The sequence below is a fragment of the Falco biarmicus genome, chromosome 17, assembly GCF_023638135.1.
Source record: "Falco biarmicus isolate bFalBia1 chromosome 17, bFalBia1.pri, whole genome shotgun sequence".
In the NCBI taxonomy this organism is placed as follows: domain Eukaryota; kingdom Metazoa; phylum Chordata; class Aves; order Falconiformes; family Falconidae; genus Falco; species Falco biarmicus.
In genome coordinates this window covers 5,030,494-5,050,840 of record NC_079304.1, presented here as the reverse complement: position 1 = coordinate 5,050,840, position 20,347 = coordinate 5,030,494, and the positions used below count along the sequence as shown (strand labels likewise).

Below are 20,347 nucleotides of genomic sequence, written 5' to 3'. Positions count from 1 at the left end.
CTCACAGGCTGCTCTTTGTCCCGGGATCCTGCCCGGGAGCGGAGCGGGGAACCGGCAGGAGGAGAGCCAAGAGCGCGCCGCCGCCGGGGCCAAGCGGCTCATTTACGCCCGTCACGGTGGTACCTGGGCTCCAGCCACACACCGAGATGGGTGGTGGGAGACCTGGCTGTGCTGCCAGCCCCAGCGAAGCCCCCAGCCCCTCCCTGGGACATCAAGCTGCCACCTCGAGGTGACACTAGAAGCCACCCCAGCCATCCCCTCCTGCCCCACCGTGGCACCGTCCCTGAGGGATGAGCCAGCTGGGAGGGACCAAGGCCACCGAGTGAGTCTGCGCCAGTGACACAAGGTGTGTGACAGCCCCACAGCCACCTCATCTGGCTCCCCCCATCCCGCCCCCCCCCCACTGTCCCCTACCAGCATGGCATGGTCAGGAGCCCACCGGGGGACCCCCAGCCACGGCAAAGACCCAGGGTACGATCCCACCCTGCAAGGCAGCGACTGGGAGAGCAAACACGGAGCCGGGGGGTGAAGGTTATGATGGCCAGGGGTCTCACTGGGACGAGGCCCAGGGCAGGGAGGGCTGCCAGCACCCTCTGCCCCAGTCCGTGCGCCGGGATCCCTGGCTGCAACGAGCTCCGTCTGCCGGAGAGCGTGGCCCAGCCCCGCGTGGGTAAATATTAACCCAAACCCACTGCACGGCTCTGTGCCGATCGGGATTTATTTTTTCGAAGCTCAGACAGGCAGCTGGGGCGGGGGGACTGGAAGCAGCGCCAGCCCAGCTCCCCCTGAACACACAGGCTGAGGGTGGGGGTCCCACGGTCCTGGGGAGATGGGGTGCGCTGGTGGCAACGCAGCCGGCCACGAACACTGGTGACAATAGAGCTGTAATTAAATAAGTTATTGCACAGACTGAGTACGCTGCACGGTTCTAGCTAAAACATGAGGCATGAGCGGTGGCAGCGGCAGGACACGGGCAGGGGGTACACCGGGTTTTTACTTGGTCCCTCCACAATCATTAACACGATTAATTAACCACCAGTGGCACTAGGAGCAGTTGCTCCCTGCAGGCTGGTGGGGGGAAGCAGCGGGTCCTGGGGACCCACCTGCGGCTCTCGCCCACCCCAGGGAGAGGCACAAGGAGATGAGCGTCACCGGGGCTGGACCGGAGCCCCCCACCAGCACCCCAGAGCTCAGCACACGCTTCCCGGGGTAGGGCAGAGTGAGGCCAGCCCCATTCCCCAGGGCACGGCAGGGGACAGGCGGGCAGCTTTGGCACAGGTGATGCTCCCGATCGGCTGAACGCGGCCAGAGGCACCGGTGGCCTCATGGGGAGAAGCGCTCGAAGACCCAATCGCCCTCTCCCTGGTGCGTCATGTCTCCCAGGGGGGCCGAGCCATCCCGCAGGCGTCGGAAGACGATGCGGTCGTGCAGGCGGTTGGTTTGGCCCTGCCAGAACTCCATGACCTCTGGATACAGGATGTAGCCCCCCCTGGCAGAGAAACAGGGGGCTTTAGGGGGGCCCCCTGGCAGGCAGCACCCTGCCCACAGCCCCCACGACTCACCAGTACGCTGGCTTCGGCACCAGCATCTCCCTGTACCGTTCCTCCAGCTCCGCATTCTTCTTCCTTAAATACTGTGGGGATGGGGAAGGCGGTAAACACGAGGGCAGCCAGGGCAGCCCCGGCTCTCCCGGCCCCTCTGGGTGCTGCTGCTGGGGAGGGGATGGCCGCTCACCTCCCTGTCCGGAATGACGGTGCTCTGCCGGCTGACCACAGCCCCGATCTGGCTGCTCTTGGGGCGGGAGTGGAAGTACCGCTCGGATTCCTCCTCCGGCAGCCGCTTCACCGAGCCCTCGATCCGTACCTGTGCCAGGCACTGTCAGCTGGGCTCCGGTGCTGAAGGGGCCGAGTGGGCTCCCAGCCAAGGGACCACCCCATCCCCTGAGTTTCCCCCCAAAATATGGGCACCCCCCATCACACCTCATCCCTGGGGGGCTGGACCCATCTGAGTGTGACCCCCAGCCAAATATGTCACTCCCAGCACTGCACCCTGAAGCGGGGAGCCCCCGCTGCCTGGCACCTTACCAAGGGGCCATCTCTGCCCCCCCCCAGCCCCCCTCCCCAACCCCAGGGGACCACGACTCACCTGCCGGTTGAGGGGCTCCCAGTAGAAGACGAGCGCAGCGAAGGGGTTGGCGTCCTGGGATGCAGAGAGGGGAGAGACGAGACTGTCAGCTGACCAGCATCGCTCCCGGCACAGCCTCGACCCAAACCCCAGCTGCTTTGCTTCTCCAAAGGCCCCAGCCCTGGTGCCAAGGGGCTGGGAAGCCGCCCCCCTGCTGGGGATGCCCTCCCAGAGCCCCCGCCAGCCCCAGCGTGGCCGCAGCCCTCACCAGCTCCTTCCCCTTACGGCTCTCGTGGTTGGTGAAGAAGCGGAAGCCATCCTGCCCAAAGCCCTTCAGCAGCACCATGCGGGCCGAGGGCCTCCCGTCCCTGCCGGGGGTGAGAGGGCAGGTGACGACATGTCCCCCCTGCAGCAGCTAGGGGACCCCCACTGTCCCCACGGTGCCCCCCCCCCAGCCTCACCTGGTGCAGGTGGCCAAGCACATGGCGTTCGCCTCTCCGACGGCTGGGCAGCCCACGGCCTCCTCGAACCACGCTTGGAACTGCTGGATGGGGTCACGGGAGGTCAGGTGCTGCTCTTCGAAGGCCTGGGGACATGGGGGGGACACTGAAATGGGGGCGGGGGGCAACTTGGCCTTTGGGGACACAGCCAGCACTGGGCTGGGGGGGCGTCACACCAGCCTCAAGGGCACAGGCAGTGCAGGGGACGGGGTGGCCCCAGCCCCAGGGGTGCAGCAATGCAAGGAGGGGGGGTGTCACCCCAGGTCTTGGGGACAGCTTGAGGGGAGCCACCTTGGTTCCAGGTCACTAGCAGCGTGCGCGGGGGGATCCCTCAGGCCTTGGGGACAGCCTGGGTGACCTCACCCCAATTCCCAAGGCACAACTGGCAGGAGGGGTGTCACCCTGGTTCCAGGGTCAATAGCAGTATGGGGTGGGGAGGGTCACTCAGGCCTCGGGGACAGCCTGGGGGGGTCACCCCGGACCCTGGGGACAGCCTGAGGGAAGGGTCACCCTGGGCCTTAGGGACGGCCTAGGGGGTCACCCCAGGCCTTGGGGACAGTCTGGGGGGTCACGCCGGGCCTTGGGGACAGCCCGGGGGGGGCGGGGTGTCACCCTGGGCCTTGGGACAGCCGGGTGCCCCAGAACGCAGCCAGGCCGCGGGCCCCGTGCCCCCACTCGCCCCCACTCGCCCCCAGGAGCCAGCCAGCCAGCCGGCCGGCCCCCCCCCCCGGCGCCCCTGTCCCCACCTCCGCGTCCCCCCGGTAGGGGCTCCGCAGCGGGCCCAGGTCCATCCCGGCCGCGGCCGACGGGCACCCGGCGGGACCCAACCGCGCAGCGTAGCGCAGCCCCGCCCCCGCGGGGCGGGGTCCACGTCGGGCCCGCCCCCACCAGACAGCCAATAGGAAGCGGCTAAGCGCGCCCACCGCGGGGAGGGGAGAGGAGAGACGCCAGCCAATTGGAGGGGCGGCGGGGGCGGGACGCGCGGACCCGGAAGTGGGGTCAGGGCTGTAAACAGCCACATGGAGGGACCTTAAAGGTACAGCGTCCGTCGGGGCGGGGGGCAGCGGGCAGCGACCTGGGGACAGGGGTCACAGAGAGGGTGGGGGCGGGGTAGTTGAGCCTGGGGGAAACAGTGGGGGTGGTGACAAAGGACAAGGGCTGCGAGACGGGGGAGGACAGGTATATGGGGACACTGGGGACACTGGGGACAGGGAAGGGGGGGCAAGACATGGGTCTGGGGGACACGGCGGGGGGTCCTGTGGGGCAGAGACTTAGGGACAGGGCTGGGCAGGTGAGCGGTGGGCAGGGGAGCTGCCGGGGGCCCGGAGGGGACACTGGGGACATGTAGGGCCCTGGGGAGCGGGGCAGTGGGGACAGCAAGGGGACACGGCAGGAACGTGGGGAGGGGGCTTGGGGTGGGGCAGAGAGCAGGGGGTGCTGGGGGGCCACCCTGTGTCCCCCTGCCAGGTCCCCTCTGAGCAGGACGGGGGTCCCACCACCCCGGCGAGGCACCTGGGGGCTGCTGCACCCCGACACTGGCACTGATGGCTGACGGCGGGGCCGAGCCCCAGGACGAGCACCTGGGGGGGGCAGGACCCCCCGGCCCCCTGCCCCCCAGCCCAAGCCACAACAGGTACGGAGCAGGGACACATCCCTGTGCCAGCACCAGTGCCACGCCCGTGTCCCCAAACTGGCCAAGGGGGCTGTGACCCCCAGAGGGCCAGCACTGACCCCGTGCCCTCGCCATCCCCAGAGCCCTCCTGCTCGCCGAGGACATCACAGCCACGAAGAGACCCCGGCTGAGCCTGGGCACTCAGGCCAGCCCCGGGGACCCGAGAGCCCCTGGGAGCCAGGGGGGTCCGGGGGGGGGCTGGGGGCCGCGGGCAGGCAGGGTGGCGGGGCTGTACCCCCAGCTGCTGCGGGAGCTGGAGGTGCAGGAGCTGCAGCAGGCGCTGGCAGCCCGGGACGAGGTCGTCCTGCACCGTGACCGCTGGATCCGGCAGCTGGAGCTGGAAAACCGGCAGCTCCGGAGCCAAGGCCGCAGCCTGGAGGAGAATGACCTGCTGTCCTCCGGAGGTGGCCGCGGGGGACCCTTGGCTACCGCTGCCACCACCACCGGGACCCTGCTGGCCTCTGGCACCAGCTGCATTGGTAAGGGCGGTGGGCGCACAGGGTGATGGGGAGGGGACCCGGTTTGTGGGGTGGCACTGGGACAGACAGAGGTAGAAGGGGACAGGGACAGGCTGGCAGGGCTGTGGGGGATGGAGGGGAGCTGCCCAGGGACAAGGTGTATCCCATGGGTGTCATCCACCCCCCCCACCCCCCACCCCCCGGTGTCCCCACAGGCATCAGTGACAGCAACATCCAGTTCCTCAAGGGGCTGGTGGGGCTGCTGGAGAGCAATGCCACTGTGCAGGTGGGTCTCTGTCCTCACAGCATGGGGGTCTGGGGACAGCTCTGCCCCTGTGTCCCCAACCCACACAGCTCCTCACCCTACGGAGGCTGAGGACCAGCCTTGCCCCGGCCCCCGGCAGCGCTGGGGCGAGCGGGACAGCCCTGTGCAGCCAGCACCCCTCTGTCCCCACAGGCTGGGGGGCTTCAGCCCTTCTCCGCTCCCAGCCCCGGGGAGCAGGGCTGTGCCCTGGCCGATGTCCCCCGGAGCCCCCCAGCCTGGAGGCTGTGGGCAGGGCTGCCCAGTGGCTTCCCCCCCTGCCCGGGCACCAAGGAGGGGGCTGGCAGCCCCGCTGCGCTCACCGATACTGCCTGCCTCTGGGAGGAGAGCGGGGGGGACACGCTGATGGCACCCCGCTCTGGGCATCACCCATCGAGGTGTGTGGGGGCTGGCTGGAGCTCCTGGGGTCCCACCAAGGCTCCTGGGGTGCCACTGGGCACATTGCTGTGCTTGGAGCATAGGGGACAACAGGGTTACCCCAAGGCACAGGAGAGGTGACCCAGGGGTCTCCAAGGGACAGAGGGTGTCAGGGTACCCCGGGAGAGCCTGGGCACAGGGCAGGGGGCCCCCAGGCTCCGTCTAGGAGCCAGAAGAGAGCTCTCCCCTTCGCTGCAGGAGAATGGGAGGCCCAAACTGGAACTGGTCCCCAACTCGGGGGTCTACGTCACCCACCTGCAGCTGGACAACGTCTCGCAGGTCTCCACCGACAAGCCCAAGCTCATGACCCGGCGGCTGCTCGATTACTTCTGGCGGGAGACGCTGGCCCGGTCCTCAGCCACGGGGCAGCACATCGCCCACAACGCCACCATGGAGCGTCCCCTCCGCCTGCCCATGGCCATGGTCAACGCCATCAAAGGTAGGGGACAGGGGGGTGGGACAGGGTCCCTTGTCCCCTGCCGGTGCTGCGGTAGGTGAGGACAGGCCACGGTGCCACCCACGAGTGAGGTCCGGTCCCCCTCCACCCCGCAGAGCATGGCACCAAGCTGTGTGGCCACGGCTGCAACTTCAACGCCGTCATCAACAGCAAGTGCGGCAGGTCCTGGTGGGCCGTCAGGAAGGTGGTCGTGGAGTGAGCTGAGCCCCACGGGACGGCCATGGCCCACCGACCGTGCGGGGGGACAAGCCCTGAGCCCTCCGGTGCGGTGGGATCATACCCCTGTGCTCACAGAGGGGCTGCAGCTGGAGGCGCCCTACAGAGACCGGCTGGCTCAGCCCCACGGCGCCACGGCCCGAGGGTCCACAGCCACGTGTCCCGCTCCCCCCAGCAGCGGGGAGTGGGTGCTGGCAGGGGCAAGGGCCGCTTGGAGCAGGGAGATGCTGGTGCCACACCGGTGCCACCGTTGGCATCGTGGTGCCAGTGTCCACCAGCACCAGGGGCAGAGCCAGCGGCCACAGCCACCCCCGGCAGCAGAGCTGCTCCTGCACACAGCAGCGGCTCCACGCATCCAGCCACGGCTTGGGACCATTTTCCTGTAAATAAGTCCATTTCCAGTGATGTTTGGGATTCCCCTAAATAAACCCCGCTTGCTTTCTGCCCGAGAAGGCCGGCAGCTCGCCCTCCCCGCGGCCACGCCGAGCGTTCCGCCTTCAGCTCTTCACCCTTCGCGGCGGTGCCCAGCCCAGCACCACGGCTCGCACCGGGCCGGCTCCAGAGAGAAAGGACCCTTGGTGGCACACGCTGCACTGGATTTGCCTCTGGCAGCTAAATTTATTTAGCAAGGAAAGCTCCCGGCTGACTCCACACCGGCCAGCCAGTTACAGTTGTTAAAGTATAACAGATCTGTCACGTAATCCAGAAAACAACCTTGGGCAGTTACAACTAAAAAATAAAGTGGATTTGTTTAATTTAAAAGCTCAAAAATAACAAGCCATGTGTTTTTTTTTTAAACATGTAGTAAACACAAAAGCAATATAATCTATGATACAATGTACACTATACACAGTGGGGATGGCGAGCAGCACACGGGGCAGGAAAGGGGGCTGCAGTCCCAGAATTCAAAAGGAAATGCCACGTCACTTGGAAACAGAAAAGGGGGGAAGAGAAAAATCATCAGAAAGGGGGGAGAAAAAAAAAAAATATCTCTTCAGTATTGGAAAAGAAATGTTAGGAGAGAAAAAAGGGTCGAGAAGATGGGCAGCATCTTAAGAGAGATATTAAATAAAGATTTAAAAAAGCACTCACAATACACAGTGTTCGTAATCGGGAGCGGGGAGCATAAGGCAACGATCTCCATAGAAAAAAGGGACCTTCCAAAGGGGGTTATATAGATATTTATAGCTATTTATAGACTTTAAATATAAAGTAGGAATGTGCTGTGGAGCCTCTCCCAGCCCTTGCGCACCGGAGCGTACAGTCACCTCCATGCCCGGCTCCCGCGCGGCCGTGACACGTCTCACCGGGCTCTGGGCCTCTGCGGGGCCACCCCGCGGCCCCAGGGGTGTGCAGGGAGGATCGGCCCCTCGCCCCCTTCGGCAAGGGCGGCTTCTGCGTGGGGGCCCAGGCGGCACAGGAGGAAGGGCAGGAGGATGTCCCCGAGGGCTCCCGTCCGCAGGCGGCCGCAGCCGGGGATGCTGGAGTGCTGCGGCGTCGCAGGCTGGTGCCCTCGCAGGGTCTGTCTGCACAGCCAGGGAGCCGTGGGGCAGCTCCTGGCCCTACAAGTTCTTGGTGACCAGGTGGGTTTTATAGTGCTTCGTCAGGTGGTCGCTCCGCATGAAGCGTTTCTGGCACTGGGCGCACTCAAACCGCTTGTCACCTGTGGGGAAGAGAGGTGGCGGTCAGGGGGTGGCAGCCAGTGGGCCGCGGCCCCAGTACCACCGTCACCCACCTGCTTTTGTCCCCGTGTTCCCCTAAACCAGCCATGTCAGGGCAGCGGGGACCTCCCGGGGTGGCAGTGACAGCCCCATGACAGGTCCCCTTCGCAGCCGCTCCACACCAGCCCCTTCCCCTCTGTCACCACCATCACCCGGAGAGCCCCAAAGCAGCGGAGACCCCCGCCCCAGGTTCTCCAGTCCCTCCCGCTAACTCAGGCAAATCACAAGGACAACGTGCCGCGGCCCAAGATCATCCCAGTCCTCAGCTCAGCACATGCCCTCGGCCCTTGCAAGGCTCAGGACCCCACAGGGGCTGGGCCATGATTTGGGGGCTGCCCTGGGAGGGAGGGGGCCACGCCACGGCGCCCAGCCGTGCCCCGTGGGGCTGCAGACCTGTGTGCGTGCGAGCGTGCCGCTGCAGCTCGTCGCTGCGTGTGAAGCGCTTCCCGCAGAAGACCCAGTTGCAGACAAAGGGGCGCTCGCCCGTGTGCAAGCGCACGTGAGCACGCAGCAGCGAGGTCTTGCGGAAGGTCCTCCCGCACTCGGGGATGTGGCAGATGTGCTTCTTCTTCCCTGGGTCCCCCAGCCTGGCGAGGAAAGCCACCGTTAGCCTTGGAGATGGGTGCCGGTTCCGTGGGGCTGCCCCTCTCCCCCTCCGTGCTCACCTCTTCTCCCCGTCCTTGCAGTTGGGGCAGGTACACGCCATCCGCCGCCTCTTCTCCCCCGGCTGAATCTCTCCGGACAGCGCTTGCTCCATCTGGAGCTGGATCTGGGTCGGGCTCAGGCCGCTGATGGTCAGGTTGTTGCCGGACACGTTCTGCACAGTCAGCTGTTGCTGGCCTGGAGGGGAAAAGGGGGAGTCAGGCTCTGCCCCTCCGCTCCCGGGGGGCCGCACTGCGCCCGCGCACCGGTGCCCAACGTGGCCGTCCATGCTCCACGCGCGGATCCTGCCGGAACCCTCCGGAGGCAGTTGGCTGGAGGAAAGCCGCGCCCTGCCCCCCCCCCCCGGCGTGTGGGACGGGACACCCTGGGTCTCGAAGGCCCCAGCCCCGCATGCAGCACCGCCACGGCCCCCCTGCCCTGCCACGTGCTGGTCCCCAAGCGGGGCCGGTAAGTCCCTTTTTTCTGAATATACTGTGCGGTTTTTCAAAGTTTTTGGTTTGACCCTTCGGGGTGGGGAAATGACCAAAGAGGAAACAAAAAAGAAACTTTGAAAAAACGTGCAATATATTGACCAAAAAAACGGGACTTACCCCAGACCCTAAGGGCCGCTCCACGCTCGGGCGCTCACGGAGGCGGCAGCCTGGGCCTTGCACAGCACCCAGCAGCCGTGACGGGGGCTGGAAAGAAGAAGATGGGGTCAGCGTCAGCAAGCAGGATGGCTGCTCTCAGGGCAGCAGGGAAGGAGGAGGAGGAGGAGGAGTGGGATCTGACAGCGGAGCAAAGAAGGGGTGACTGTAGAGAGGAAGGATGGGTTTGGGGGCGCAGGCAGAGCAAAGGTGCCAACAGACACACTGGGAGGGAAAGCACGAAGCCCAGGGTCGGGGCAGCCCTTGGGAGGTGGCCATGTCCTAGCTGAAACCAGGCTGAGACCCGACTGAATTCATTTCATTCACGGGGCAGCAGCCAGCAGGTCCTACCGGGCCCCCGCCAGCCTTGTGGCACGTTGCGGGCAGCAGCGCAGACAGCAGCAACATCTGCCTGTGGCATCTCCCTGACGCTCGCTCGCGGCTGGCTCCACATTTACACGCAAAGCAGCAATTAAAAACCCCCTTAAAAGCAACCCCAGTGAGGACAGTGGCCTGCTGCAGAGCACGAAACCACGCTGGCCCGTGTTTTATGCTGACATCATTTAGTCAAGCAAGAAAGAACAGCTTCTGACTGCAAAACTGAGCCTGGACTCCTGCCGGTTCTTGCTGAGAGAGAAACCACCGCATGGCAGCAGGTCTTTCTGGATCAGAAAGCAGATAAACTTCCCTCAGACACAGCTTCCTCCCCGCGGCTCCCTGGTGGCAGCCCACACCGCCGGGACCGGGCTGGGGAAGGTTTGCTGGCAGGACGGGAGGACAGAGCGGCTGCCAGGACGTGTCTCTCCTGGCAGCGGGGAGATGAGCCGGCGGCGCGGGGGCAGGCATGCACCGGGCTGTCTGCGGCTCACGGACCGCTCCAGCCACTAGCCAGGGCCATGTCTGGCTATTTTTGGCTTAAGGAAGACACTTGTCCCATGTGACAAGTGGGGAGATGAGGGGCTGGGTTCGCTCTGAGGGAACAGTAATCCCTCAGATTGTAATCCCTTGTATGCTCGGAGGAACATACAAGCGTGTGTGTGAAGGCACGTCTCCTGGTTTGACTCCTGGAAGCCCAAACCAGCACCCACCGCACCCAGCAGATGCAAGGAGATGTCCCAGCCCTGGGACTGGGACCTGGCAGTGTGCTCTGTGGTAGGGGCTGCAGGAGGGAAAACCCCGGTGCATCACGTCCCTCCGCCTGCCTGGGTCCCAGCTCTCTGGAAAAAAAAAGACACCCATCTCGCCCCAGGGGCCTGGGCACAGCTCAGCCTGCTGCCTGCCCAGAGCTGCGGAGATGGCAGAGCTGCTCTGGGCTCTCGGGCGGCCTCAGTCCCTGCGCTCCACAAAGCCTGCCCCCGTAGGCAGCCACCTCCACTAACCACCCTCCCTGACACAGCTGAGCGGGACGGGCTCAGGAACATGCAGGGGAACCAGCAAAGAGACACTCTCCAAAACTCTACACAATTCCTGGAGCAAGAGAAGCCAGAGAAGCGGGTGGCGCTGAACAGTCAGCAACATTCAGCCTCAGGGTGCAAGGGATCTCTTTGCAAAGCTGCAACACCCCGGGCAAAGCGAAGTGTGCTGCTAGCAAGGGGGGGGGGGGCTTTCTGTCCTCCGGGTCAGGCAGCTGCCTGTGTCTTGCTGTCCCTCCTCCCCCGACGCAGAGCGGGGCGCAGCCCACCTCCCACCCGACCCACGCAGAGCGGGGCGCAGCCCACCTCCAGTGTTGGTGATGGTGACAGGCACGCCCTGGACTTGCACGCCGTTGATGTTGATGGTCTGCATGGCCTGCGCCGCGGCCGCCAGCTGAGCCGCGTTCAAGCTGATGATGCCTCCGGCGGGAGCGATCTTCGGCAGGGTGCGTTCCTTGCGCGTGGCTGGCTTCTTGCTGCTGCTGCCCCCCGTGCCGGAGCTGCGGGACACGGGGCAGGTGCAAGAGGTCCCAGACGGAGCCACCGTCATGGCTGGGGCTTCCTGGAGCACCACTGTCTGCAGCTCGCCCGATGGCGTTTTGAAGTAGACCTGATGGGAGGAGAGAAGAGGAATGAGACCGGGTACTGCCACCGTGCAGACCCCTCTCCAGCGCAATGGTCACCCTCCCCACGCAACCCAGGAATCTGAGCCTGCGATGAGCCAAAGAGCAGGAGAAGTTGCCCGAGCATCTTCTTGGCAACCTCCTGAAGGAAGGTCCTGGCCTTCCCTGGGGCCAAAGGGCTGCTCTGGCCTTGCGGCCTGGTTTCCAAAGGCAACACTAAAGATACAGTCCTCCAGGCTGTGAGCCCCACTCCCCCACCTCCCTCTACCCCCCAGGAGCTCCTGAGCAGGCTGGCTCATCCCACGCCCAGCTGGTGGCACAGCAGAGGTTTTGAGGACACTGCATTTCTACAGGTCCTACAAAAGCAGGTGGCCAAAAAGGGAGACTTAATAAACCCCCACCGAAGGAACAGCTGTGCTCCCAACCCTTCTTAGACATCAGAGAATCCACACGAGCGATGGCTGAACAAGTTGGGAATGTCTGGCGGCTCACAAACCCCTTCAGCTTTCTAAAGCCTGGGTGAGGGCTGAGAGGAGAAACAGGGCAGAGAGACCTCGCAGAACGCAGGAGATGGTACCTGGGTAGGAGTGGGTTCCGTCGTCTGGATCTGGAAGTTCTGGGAGGATTTTTGAGGGACAGTGGGGAGCGTGGCGGAGGCAGCCTGGACCACGCGCAGGGCCTGCTGCGGGATCTGCACCACCTGCGGCTCCTGCTTGGGCTGCACCACCTGTACCTGCTGCACCACGGCCGGCTGGCCGGAGCCTGGGCTCTGCACGATGAGCAGATTGTTGCCCGCCTGGATGATGTTCTCTGCCGTGGTCTCTATTAACACCGTCTCCACCTGCTCGGCCACAGCCATGGCAGTGGGCTGGGCGGGCGACATGGCTTTCTTTCGAGTCTTTTTGCAGGGCTTCAAGGAGCTCTCCGCAAGGATCTGAGCCTGCGTGCCTGGCTCAGCGGCATTCACCAGGTTGTTCACGGGCAGGGTAAGAGTCACGTTGCTGCCACCAGCTAACTTGACCACGTTGCTTGTGCCCTGCACCGGTGACGCTCCACCCTTCTGCACTGGAGCTGGTTTGATGGGCACGGGCTTGTGAGAGGAAGAGGAAGGGGTGAGGATGGCTTGATTCGTGCCTGGAATAATCTGGATCTGGTTGGTGAGGTTGGGCTGGACCTGGATGGTCTGTCCCCTCGCGGCCTGGATCTGGGGCACTGCCTGGTACTGGATGTTGGCGGACGAGCGGGTGCCCTTGTTGATGACAGTTGGGTTCTGAATGGCAAAAACCAGCTGCCCCCCAGCGTAGGAGGTGCCGACCTGAGAGCCCTGGATCTGGAAGAGGTTCCCTTTTGACGACAGGATCCCAAAGCTGTTCTTACCGGAGCCAAGAGGAAGCGGAGCAGGTTTGATGGGGACGAGTTTGCGAGGCGTTGGCTGAGGAGGGGCAGGAGGAGTCACGGCAGCTTCCACTGCAGGGGGACCGATTTTGCTACATGTCGCTGCAAGGAGGGCTAGAGGAGATGGCTGGGAGTCCTGGGGAGCCAGGAGGAAGACAGGTTCGTTAGAGACAGGGGCTTGTGCTACACACCTAGAGATCAAGTCAGTGAAGGAAAGGGCACATGCTATCAAAGGCAATCCAGTCCATGCCAATGAGACACCCCTTATTAAAGGAATTGCTTAATTACCCACACCACGTGTGCCTTTAGCCAACCCTCGTCACACTACTTTTAGCCATCAGGATGGTGACTGCCTTTTAATTGTGTGCCTGTGCTCTTACAACCTCTATAAAGCTGCAAATACCCTGTAAGTCTGCTGGTATTTACACCCATTACACACACCCTGGAGTGTCACACAGTTTTAATTCCAAGACCACCTTGTGATGTCAGCTGCTAACGCAATCCAAGAGGTCCTTCAGAAAAACACACCGCAGGGAGGAGAAAGAACACTCCAGAAGAGTTGGCGTTGGGGCTGGGAACAGGTCCAGAGCACAGCTCCCCAGCCTGTCCTGCAACCAGCCCTCCTCCTGACGCAGCAACGCTGGCTACAGCGGAGGCAGGAGGGGCCGAACGATGCAGCGTTTGCTGTCCTGCAGCCCGGGACATGTCCCTCCACCCCGGCGATGCCCCTGTACTCACCTGGGCAGTGGAGGCAGCTGGCTGCAGGTATTCACTGGGGCTGACGGCAGCAGTCGCAGCCATGCTGTCTCTTGATCTACGAGGAGGAAGCAGAGAGAAAAGGAATAAGATCAGCAGCAAGAGCCGAGACCGCAGCTCCTCGGTGCGCCCAGCCCAAGGCCCCAGTGCTCGGGGGGGACTCTCCTGGTGTCTCCCTGCATCACCCAAAATGTCACACCTCACACACACACCTTCAGCAGGGGGGGTTGCAAAGGGGCTAGAGAAATCTCACCGCCTCTCCACTTTCTCCCTGCACTTTCCTTTGACCTTTGCTTGCCACCAAAGGGAAATGCCAATTACGGTGAGCAACCGGCTGCAGCCCTCACTTATTTGCTGCATCCCAGCACAGCTGTGACCCGAAGTCGTCCGTCCCCCCCCAGGGCTGACAGAGACCACTGCTGCCCTGAGGAGCCCCCACTTCAAAGCAGAGGCAGACATGCCCAGTGAGCCTACAGCTTCCCAGTTTCCAGCCCATGCCATCTCCCTGCTGCCTGGTTTTTTTAACTTTGGGAATGAAAAAGGACAGAGTTTTGGTATAGAGTCGTGTTTTTGAAGGCTGGAAAGAACATTGTTTCAATTATTTTTGGTATGTTGTTGGGGCTGTGTTTGTAAGTCATTATGTAATTAAAGGGTCACTTCAGGGAATAAAATAAAGCTGCTGGTGCTGGCTGGCAGCGGGACCTGGGGAGGTCGAGAAAAGCCGTCGGCGAGCCGGGAGGAGAGATCAGCAGTGGGCAGCACACGAAGATGAGGAGGTGCCCACAGAGCCTACAGCTTCAGTGGGGTCTGCGCACCGGGGAGAGGAGAGGGGCAAAGTTACGGTGGAGGAGCCAGTTGCTCAAGGGCCTCAGCAGACGCAGGCAGGCAGGGAGGGTGCAAGGCAAGTGGCCGCGGCTCCTCGGATGGTGAAGAGCGAGAGTGGGATGGGGCAGGGCCACCTGCAAGGATGGGGACCACTCACTGCCCTGAGGCTTTGCTGCCTTCCTCTCAACACTTTCCTCTGGAGTTTGGAATCTCTGACACACATCGCCGCAGAAGCCGTAACACCGAGGCTGGGGCTTTTCTTGCCACTGGGGCAGCTACAGCAGTTTCTTTTTAAAGGTTTAAGACAGCAAAACCAGGGAAAGGGACTCCTAAATCCTTACAATTTGCTAAATCTTTTGTTCTGGACTGGAAAGACATTTCATCCTTGACATTTCCTTCGGCAAATTCCCCAGACATCCCCATCCAGCAGTTGCTGTATGGCTCGCTAGCTTGATAACATTTGCCTAGATAAGGTGCCAGGGAAAACTTGTCTGAGCTCAAACACTCTCTATTACTGCTGCTGACAACGTCCTGACTTCAAGTGGGGAATTACGGCTGTCTGAGGAATACGGATGCTTCAGGTTTACTCAGGGAGTCTCTGAAACACAGCCCCAGGGTGGGAGAGCCGATAGGAAGCCAGCGCCGTGGTATTTACAGGCATGCTTGGATGGCAGGAGTGATGGGAAATGCTGGCAGAGGACAAGTAGCACGATATGAAGTCCCGGATGGCTTATAACACATCATACCAGCCAAAAATTAATTGTTGTGTGAGCACAGCGAGTGGCTTTTTGCTGCTTGCAGGGAGCAGGCAAGAACCACGTCCCAGGACTGCGGCAGTGTCGGTCTCTGGCTCCAGGCCCAAGCAGAGTCACCATTTGCCAACCCGGCACTCCTGCCGGGGGAGCTGCGGGAGATCCAGGGTAGGAAGATGGACTACACGTGTGGAGAAAAGTAGGCATGGGGTTTGCTTCAAAGGGAGCAAACTTCATGCTCCACAGCTCAGCACGGCACAGGCTCGGCAGCAACACGCGCAGCGGGGGCAGGAGGCACCAGCACCGGCCGGCTGAGGGTGGCATGGCCAGCACCCAGCCTCAGGAAGGGCAAACTCGACCTTGCTTGAAGCAGCAGGTGCTGCCAGCACGTGGGTGCAGGAGCCCCGGGCAAAAGGCACGTTCTACAGTGGGAAAATAAGGAGGTTCTTTCATTTTGAGGCCATCAGCTAGCAGGGACGGCACAGGAGGTGCGCACGTTGCTGCCCAACGCAAGGGCCGGACGTCACGTCTTAATACAGCTTAAGGCTGGGAGAAAAGTCTTCTAAGTAATTGAGATGCCGTCAGCGCTCGCCTAGAACTATAGAGGTGAGGGCCCTCAGCTCCCCCCGCGCCCCTCGGCCGGCCTGCACGGCACAAACCGAGCCAGACATCCCCTCCCTGGGAACACGAAGCCTTTTGCCAAACAGAAAGCCCCTAAGAAACCGAGCGATCGGGCCCTGGGCCAAGTCACCAAGGAGCCCGCTTCCCAAAGGCAGGCAGCTCGCCCCTCGCCAGCACAGGCTCCACGAAGGCTCTTTCACAGCCCTGCTGTGTCCGAGGGCATAAATCCCCAGGAAGAGTCAGGTCAGAGTCCCAGGCGCCTGGGATGGCATCGCATGGAAATGACTCGCCCCGTTCCACAGCGAAGGGCATCCATTCCCTTGAAGCCACTCGCTGCTGCTCACTGTGGCAACCTCACGGAGATGAAAGCATCAGACGCTCGCACCCAGCAAGCTGGCCTGCGATAAAAGGACGCTTTCTTCCCAGAAAGCTGGGAGCTTGTACGGCTGCCCGAGTTCAATGGCTGCACCCTCCCTTTCAGCAGAATTAGGGCACTGCTGAGGATTAACAGCCCTGACTACAAATAAGAGCAACGCTGAGCTGGCCAGAGAGAGAGACACATACCAGGAGAGATCCCATTAGCCCGAACAAATAAATAAGGATAATGACTGGGGGAGAAGCCCTGTGTCGCTGCAGTTGCAGTGTAATCCCTCCGTGAGTTTCTCACTTGTACAATTTACGTCCGAGTCCAGCAGTGACAGTTTCACATCCTGAGGGTGTAATGCAGCATAAAGCTACTCGCAACGTGGTGAAATCCAGCAGGTACCAAAGCACAGGGCTTCACTCTCTGCACGTTTGCCCAGGACAGATCTGAGAGTGGGACTGTCGCTGCCTGTGGGGAAGGTTTCTGGAAAGGCCCTGGGGGATACGGACCCTCTCACAGATGAGCAGCAGGAAATCATCACCCACTCTGTGTTACACGCTTATTCCCGCCCCAGGAAGAATGTGCTGAGCAGTTCAGGTCCAGTTTGCCCTTCTGTAAACCCCCAGCCAAGCCTCAAGCGGAAGAGGAGTCTCCCTTATGGCAATTAAGGAGCACTGATTCATAAAATTATTTTTTTTTTCTTGGCCATCCTCCTCTTCCTCAGCTTTTGTATGGAAACTGTCTCCCCACAGACTGGAAACAACAACCTCCTCACCCCTTGCCTGCCTTCACCCCCGTAAAAGGACAAAGCAACCTAAAACTCAGTGATTTCTGGCTGGAGAACTCTTTTTTTAATTTTTATTATGTTCCTCAAACGAGAACAACCAACCAGGACTCATTCCTGCCCCAGGACACACAGACCAAGCGCCTCATGTCCCAGCCAACTATCCAGATACTCCGAGGTCTGCCTGACAGCGCTTCAAGGAGCTCTCCGAGTCCGCCGTGAGTTCACAGCGCAGGGAAAAAAAAAAGTCCACAGGACTCAAGTGATGGAGCCATAGGAAGAGAAAACTTACCAACCGCGCCAGCCCGTGAGACCCCATGTCCAGCCGGAGGAAACGCCTGCTAGCAGCCAGCTGGACCGCTCACACCGGCACGATTGGTAGGTTTGCTCAGAGGTTGCTCCTTCGCTTCTCACAAGAATTTATCTATTTTGGAAACCGTGCCATTATCTTCAATATTCTACAAGAGACATAAAGGGGAGAGATTTTTTTTTCCTTCCTAACCAGGACAAGCGCTTCTCCTCGGGGAGCTGCCAGGCAGTCCTCCACAAGATCTACGGCTTCCAGCTCAGCTGAGGAGCCCGGGACAGAGAAAAACGCTGACAAGAAGGTACCTGCCAGTCCTCAAAGCCACAACCAACACCCCATCCTGCAGCTCGAGCAGCACAAGCACTTTTGAACAGCTACAAAACTCCCTTTCGGAGGAGTCTGGAAAAGTTTTGTAAATTTTAGACAATGATTTCAAGCCCTGTCACTGCGATATCCTCGTTATCTTCTCACAGCCCCGCTGAGAGAGGAAATACCACACCAACTTACAAAGTGCACACCACCAGTCCAGGTATTCCAGTTGCAGGGGAGTCCCTGCTCCCCAAAATACCCTTCCCACCTGCCTGACGGATTTTTCGGGGGTACAGCAGGGTGAACACAATCCTAACTTACAGCACTCGGTTTAAGCCAATTGACACACCTGATCTGAGTTACCACGGTTTTAATTAGCACCTTAAGCATGAAGGTGAATCAGAGTTCCCTAAAATCCACGAACGACCTCAGCAACTGCAAAAAACCACTCAGGATTATGAAGCTAAGCACAGTCATCGGGGAGAAAACCATGCCAGTGGTAGCAGCCCCATTTGTTTGTCAGGGCTGTAAGCAAGTATTCAAAGTCGGGTGTAAAGGAGCTCAAACACCTGTGTATTTACATATTAACAGCAGGAAATCAAGCAATGCATTAGAATAACCTGGCCAGGATTTCTGTTGTTGCTGTTTTAACTCTTGGTCTGACTCCGACACGCCTCTGCCAGCGCAGGCGTTACAGCCACTTGCCAACATCTGAGTTTGTTTTCTCCTTCCCTGATGCTGGGGGGAAATTCCCTGGTGTTTTGGCTGTGTTTAAGGAGGAGTAAGAGGAGAAGCAGCTGAAGTAAAGCGAGCCAGGCCGGCTGTGCTGCCAAGGATGCACAGGCACTCCGCGGCTGGGCCGGCCTGGGAGAGGAGGGAGCAGCTCCTCGCTCCGCACATACGAGGTCGGGAGGTTTCGAGCCTCGGGAGCGAGCGGATCACAGGGCACCCTCGAGCGGCGGCTCCCCCAGAGTGATGCCAGACCCCGGTGGAAACTTCCAGCAGCATCAGGAGCACCTGTGGCTCCCGGGGCGGCCCAGCCCCTGTTGGACAGCACATCGCCAGGGCCCGCAGACGCTTCCTCAGCCCGTACCCCCTGCTGCACCCCCAGCCCCGGGTAGCTGCCCCCAGCTCTGCCCTGCAGCCCCCCCCCCGGACCGCCAATGCCCGAGGGGAACGGGCCCGGAGCCCCCCTCCACGTCCCAGGGGCCAGAAGAGGATGCGGCCGCAGAGCCCCCCAGACACACACCAGCGCCCCCCAGCCCCGCCTGCCAGCACACTGCCCCCAGCCCCACGCACCCCACACACACCGGGGCAGCTTCGCCCCCAGCCGCAGCCCCCCAGCCCCTGGGCAACGCGGGGGGGCTCCCAGGCCCGGCCCCCCCCTGCGCCCGCTCCCCGCGACCCCAGCACGGCCACTTCCCCCCCCCCCCCCCCCCCAGGGACCCCCGCAGCAGCCCGGCCCCCCCGGCAGGACACACCTCCGCCCCCCGAGCCGGGCTCCCCCACCGGAACGCAGGGCGGCCTCGGGGGACCCCTACCACCGGCCGGGCCCCCCCGGCTCCCCGCCACCACGTACCGGGGCACCCCCCGCACACGGCCCGGCCCCCCCCCGGCCGCGGGGCCGCCCCGCCCGGCCCCTCCCGGCGGCGGCAGCGGTCCCCGGGGAGGCGGGCCGAGGTAGCGAGCCCGCCCCCGACCGGGCCTCGGCCCCGGAAGCGCCGCCCGCCCGCCCGGCGCTCGGGGAGGGCGGGCCGGGGAGGCCGCACGCCCCTTCCAGGCCCGGCCCCGCTGGCGCTGCCGCCCCCCGCTCCATCGCGCCCGCCCCCGCCGCGGGCCCGCACAGACCGGCCAGAGCGGCGGCGGCTCCGACCCCCTCACGGCGCCATCTTCCTCCTCCGGGGCCGCCCGGGCACCGCCCTGAGTGACCCGCCCCTCGGCGGCTTCTTGACCAATCCCTACTCGATTTTCCGCCGCTCTAGCCAACAAACGGCGAGATGCTTTATCGACAGCCAATCCGCCGCGGCTTGCCCCTTGACGGGCAGCTCCGCCGAGCAATAGGACCCATGATGGAGTGACAGCTCCGCCAATGGGCGCGGACCCCCGAGGTGACGGACGGAAGCGGAGACCCAACGGGAGGGCAGATCTCTGATTGACAGCTCGGCTAGCTAATGGGAACAAGCTCATCCTGCCGCGGTCCGCTGATTGATTGACAAGCCTTCGAGGCGGGGAGGCAGACTTCCTCGTGGGCGGGAGTAACTCAAAATCCGTCTCTCGGTTGGTCGTCCTCATAATGATTGACAGGCAAAGAAAGCAATGGGAGATGGGAGGCAGCCGAGCTCTGCTTGTGATTGGCCGCGCGCCTGGCGGGCGGGTCTGAAACGCTGAAGCCTGGTGACGGCAGCGGGGTCCCCGCGGGGGCGGGGAGTCCCGGGGATCCCCGGGGGGGTCTCGGCCCCTCCCGCAGGCCGCGGACTCTCCCCCCACAGACCCCTCCGGCCGCTGCTGGGACCCTCCAGCATGGAACCCGCCCTCCCCGCTGTGTATCGGGGGGAACAGCGCCCGCGGGGCCGGGGGTGTCGCCGGTGCTGCCCCCCAGCGGCCCCCAGTCCCGGGGGGGGCCAGGGCCTTGCGTGGCCCCGTGGTGGAGCCCAGGCCGGGCTTCACCCCCCGCCACGGATGGGGAAACTGAGGCACAGGGGAGGGGCCCACCCCCCTGGCCTGCCGGCTGGCCTGGTGCCCACCACCGGTCCCTCAGGGCTGCCCCCCACCTGCTAGGCCCGGGGTCAATGGGGAGGCCTGGGCGGGGGGCGAGGGGGCCCAGCCCTGCTGCTGCCAAAGGACCCTGTACCCTCACCCCGCACTGGGGGTGCCGAGGGGTTTGGGGTGCCCCAGTCCCATGCAGGAGCTGGGGTGCTCAGAGAGGTTGGGGTGCCCCATCTGCCTGCAGGGATCGGGGGGCTCAGGGGGCTGCCCCTGTCCCCTCACAGGGGTTGGGGTCTCTGGGGGGGGGCTCAGGAGGC

At 62.9% G+C, this 20,347-nt stretch overlaps 3 protein-coding genes across 14 annotated transcripts; 1 reads left to right on the top strand and 2 right to left on the bottom strand.

The window, feature by feature from the left end:
• Window positions 1-700: 700 nt before the first annotated feature.
• On the bottom strand, window positions 701-3,513 carry PNPO (pyridoxamine 5'-phosphate oxidase). The gene is made up of 7 exons (XM_056362333.1): window positions 3,371-3,513; window positions 2,586-2,710; window positions 2,393-2,492; window positions 2,146-2,199; window positions 1,735-1,863; window positions 1,563-1,633; window positions 701-1,489 (listed from the first exon to the last, which is right to left on the bottom strand). Exons 1-7 carry the CDS (start codon window positions 3,413-3,415, stop codon window positions 1,324-1,326), a joined length of 690 nt encoding a protein of 229 aa, XP_056218308.1. The 5' UTR covers window positions 3,416-3,513; the 3' UTR covers window positions 701-1,323.
• A 64-nt stretch (window positions 3,514-3,577) lies between these two features.
• LOC130160086 (uncharacterized) lies at window positions 3,578-6,943 on the top strand. 6 transcript variants are annotated; one of them, XM_056362329.1, is made up of 6 exons: window positions 3,578-3,660; window positions 4,107-4,257; window positions 4,378-4,775; window positions 4,970-5,040; window positions 5,212-5,453; window positions 5,692-5,825. In XM_056362329.1, the coding sequence occupies exons 2-6, from the start codon at window positions 4,169-4,171 to the stop codon at window positions 5,798-5,800; spliced, it is 909 nt and encodes a 302-aa protein (XP_056218304.1). In that variant the 5' UTR covers window positions 3,578-3,660; window positions 4,107-4,168; the 3' UTR covers window positions 5,801-5,825. The 6 variants fall into 6 exon arrangements, with proteins under 6 accessions (XP_056218304.1, XP_056218303.1, XP_056218302.1 ...); XM_056362328.1 differs by having other exon boundaries at window positions 3,591-3,660; window positions 4,092-4,257; XM_056362327.1 differs by lacking the exon at window positions 3,578-3,660 and having other exon boundaries at window positions 3,863-4,257.
• Window positions 6,897-19,526, bottom strand: SP2 (Sp2 transcription factor). Of its 7 annotated transcripts, none has more exons than XM_056362320.1 (7): window positions 18,904-19,526; window positions 13,345-13,420; window positions 11,789-12,742; window positions 10,895-11,198; window positions 8,553-8,727; window positions 8,281-8,474; window positions 6,897-7,829 (listed from the first exon to the last, which is right to left on the bottom strand). In XM_056362320.1, the coding sequence occupies exons 1-7, from the start codon at window positions 19,509-19,511 to the stop codon at window positions 7,729-7,731; spliced, it is 2,412 nt and encodes an 803-aa protein (XP_056218295.1). In that variant the 5' UTR covers window positions 19,512-19,526; the 3' UTR covers window positions 6,897-7,728. The 7 variants fall into 7 exon arrangements, with proteins under 7 accessions (XP_056218295.1, XP_056218297.1, XP_056218299.1 ...); XM_056362322.1 differs by having other exon boundaries at window positions 13,345-18,367; window positions 18,904-18,922; XM_056362324.1 differs by lacking the exon at window positions 18,904-19,526 and adding an exon at window positions 14,934-18,430.
• Window positions 19,527-20,347: the final 821 nt, after the last annotated feature.

Coding starts and splice junctions, on each gene's coding strand:
- PNPO (XM_056362333.1), bottom strand. CDS start 3,415: ATGGACCTGGGCCCGCTGCGGAGCCCCTACCGGGGGGACGCGGAG. Junction 1,864..2,145: donor GGGAGCCCCTCAACCGGCAG/GTGAGTCGTGGT, acceptor TGCCTGGCACAG/GTACGGATCGAGGGCTCGGT. Junction 1,490..1,562: donor GTGCCGAAGCCAGCGTACTG/GTGAGTCGTGGG, acceptor TTTCTCTGCCAG/GGGGGGCTACATCCTGTATC.
- LOC130160086 (XM_056362329.1), top strand. CDS start 4,169: ATGGCTGACGGCGGGGCCGAGCCCCAGGACGAGCACCTGGGGGGGGCA. Junction 4,258..4,377: donor CCCAGCCCAAGCCACAACAG/GTACGGAGCAGG, acceptor CGCCATCCCCAG/AGCCCTCCTGCTCGCCGAGG. Junction 5,041..5,211: donor AGAGCAATGCCACTGTGCAG/GTGGGTCTCTGT, acceptor CTGTCCCCACAG/GCTGGGGGGCTTCAGCCCTT.
- SP2 (XM_056362320.1), bottom strand. CDS start 19,511: ATGAGCTTGTTCCCATTAGCTAGCCGAGCTGTCAATCAGAGATCTGCC. Junction 12,743..13,344: donor CAGCTGCCTCCACTGCCCAG/GTGAGTACAGGG, acceptor CTGGCTCCCCAG/GACTCCCAGCCATCTCCTCT. Junction 8,728..10,894: donor CACCATCACCAACACTGGAG/GTGGGCTGCGCC, acceptor TTTCCCCTCCAG/GCCAGCAACAGCTGACTGTG.